The sequence below is a fragment of the Hoplias malabaricus genome, chromosome 6 (genome assembly GCF_029633855.1).
Source record: "Hoplias malabaricus isolate fHopMal1 chromosome 6, fHopMal1.hap1, whole genome shotgun sequence".
In the NCBI taxonomy this organism is placed as follows: domain Eukaryota; kingdom Metazoa; phylum Chordata; class Actinopteri; order Characiformes; family Erythrinidae; genus Hoplias; species Hoplias malabaricus.
In genome coordinates this window covers 3024769-3027248 of record NC_089805.1, presented here as the reverse complement: position 1 = coordinate 3027248, position 2480 = coordinate 3024769, and the positions used below count along the sequence as shown (strand labels likewise).

At 43.5% G+C, this 2480-nt stretch overlaps 1 protein-coding gene across 1 annotated transcript; it reads left to right on the top strand.

Annotated features, from left to right (window-relative positions):
* LOC136699184 (zona pellucida sperm-binding protein 3-like) lies at positions 1-1968 on the top strand. The gene is made up of 8 exons (XM_066673673.1): positions 1-555; positions 644-759; positions 858-961; positions 1034-1211; positions 1290-1404; positions 1471-1556; positions 1647-1729; positions 1817-1968. The coding sequence occupies exons 1-8, from the start codon at positions 40-42 to the stop codon at positions 1900-1902; spliced, it is 1284 nt and encodes a 427-aa protein (XP_066529770.1). The 5' UTR covers positions 1-39; the 3' UTR covers positions 1903-1968.
* The last annotated feature ends 512 nt before the right edge of the window (positions 1969-2480 follow it).

Sequence of the window (2480 nt, the reverse complement as noted above, 5' to 3'; positions counted from 1 at the left end):
CGAGGTATTATCAGTCTGTTTGTTGGCTAGGTTGCTGAGATGGTGTTTAGGCAGCTTGGCTTTGGGGTAAATCTGTTGGTGCTTTTTGGCATTTGTAATGCACAGTTAGCTGACAGGACAAATGCAATGCAAGGTGTTCAAGGAGTTGTTGGTCAGCCTCATCTAATGTCAGGGCCAGTAGCACACCTACCTGCACAGAACCCTGCCTCAGGAGGTCTCCTTGGTCTTTTGCAAAGCTCACTCAATCTCCAGTCCCAACAGGTGCTGCAGGGTCCAGTGAAGAAACTGACATGGCGTTACCCCCAAGTTCCAGTGACGCCTAAACCACCAACAGTGCCATTTCAGATGCGTGCACCTGTCCGAGTTAGCAGTGTTGCAGCTGACTGTGGAGAGAGCACAGTGTATGTAGAGGTCAAGAAAGATTTTTTTGGAAGTGGAGAACTAATAAACCCCTCTTCTCTCAGTATTGGAGGCTGTGCACCAATAGGGGAAGACTCTGCTGCTCAGGTTCTGATATTTGAAGAACAGCTACAAAACTGCAATAGTGTGCTGACTGTGAGTACCTAATGGTAAATTTATTTGTTTTCACTTGGCATGCTTCAGACTCTGGAATTGAATGCATCTAATTCTCATCTTTCTCTAGATGACTGAGGCTGAACTGGTCTACACCTTCCACCTACTCTATGTTCCAGGAACTTCTGGTGGTGCACTAGCTGTCAGGAGAGGTACTGTTATTGGAATTGAATGTCACTATCCTAGGTAAGAATATATCTAAACTAACTTAAAATATTTCCTTTCAGTGTTGGGACCTGGAGAGCCTGCCTTAAACTGTTTTTACTTTTATCCACCCCAAACAGGCTTCATAATGTGAGCAGCAATGCACTGTTACCTGCCTGGATTCCTTACGCTTCAACTGTGATTGCTGGGGAGCAGCTGGTCTTCTCCCTCAGACTCATGACTGGTTAGTATTGTGATCAGATTTGAGCAGCTTAAGGCATTGTAGAATGGCTAAGTCTCTTTGTGGTTCCCTCAGATGACTGGCAGTTTGAGAGACCATCCAACCAGTATTTCCTGGGAGACATCATCAATATTGAAGCTTCTGTAATGCAGTACAACCATGTGCCTCTAAGGATTTTTGTGGATAGCTGTGTGGCTACTGCTGTACCTGATATGAATGCCTCTCCCAGATATTCCTTTATTGAGAACTATGGGTAAGCATTTCATGACTCCTTCAGTCTGGCTGAGTATAACTGACTCACCTGATGTGGTATTCCTGTATTTGTTCCTAGGTGCCTGGTGGATGCTAAGCTTACAGGATCCAAGTCCCGCTTTATGCCTCGGGTTCATGGATACAAGCTCCAGTTCCAGCTGGAGGCCTTTGCCTTTATAAACAGCAGTGGACTGGTAAGTAATACTGTACTGATTTCCTGAAGTGGTCAGTCCTTGAGCTAATATCTTGTTTCTGTGTAGATCTACTTAACTTGCTCTGTGAAGGCTACTCCTGCTTCTGCTCCCACTGATGCAGCGCACAAAGCTTGTTTGTTCACTGCAAACAGGTCAGTTTCCAGAAGTACTAAAAGTAAAATGTAGCAATGCTAAGCTTCTACATTAGACTTGTTGAACGACCTGATTGTGCTGTTTCTCAGGTGGACTGCAGTGGATAGGGATAACCAGGTTTGTGGCTGCTGTGACACAAGCTGTGGCCTCAGTGACGTTGGTCTTGGTACTGGTATGTCTGTCTTGTTTGAATATTTCCTTGAGTATTATACTCTGGGGTCAGGCTTATTGTTAACATGGCTTTACTTCTGTGTTTCAGGTCCACAGTGGCTGGGCAATATCTCACTTGGCCCTATTAGCGTTGGACAGAAACCTCCTGCTTGGCAGCAAAAAGGTGTAAACTAAATTGAACAAAATAAATTTTGAAAAAAAACCTTGTCTTGTGAGTTTCATATTGCACCTTACAGTAGTCAATATGCAAGTATATTATGAACATTCTAACTACACTGAAAATATATGTATTGGTTTACATGCTTTGTATAAGGTTATTTTCCTGACACCTGTTTTGTAGGCTGCCTTGTTGAGCAAGTTTGTATGTGTATGAAATGCACAGTCATGTTATGAAAAACTTGTTTTCACACTCACTGTACATTCTCTTGGCTCCAATATCATTACTGATGCACTGCGTACTTTTACACTTACTGTAGTCCATCTGTTCCTCTGAATACTTGAACTCAATTTTGCCATGTTCCTCAATGGTCAGAAACAACAAAGGATGACCACAGTACAAGTATGAATTGGGTGGAAGATCATTTTCAGCTCTGCATTGACACTAAAATGGTGGTGTGCTGGTACACAGCAGGGTGGCTACAGTTTTAATGCCCTCTGTTACTGCTGGACTGAACTCCACCAGACAAAAACATCTAGCCAACAGTGTCCTGAGTTCACTGATGAAGGATGGGGGACGAACAACACAAACTGTG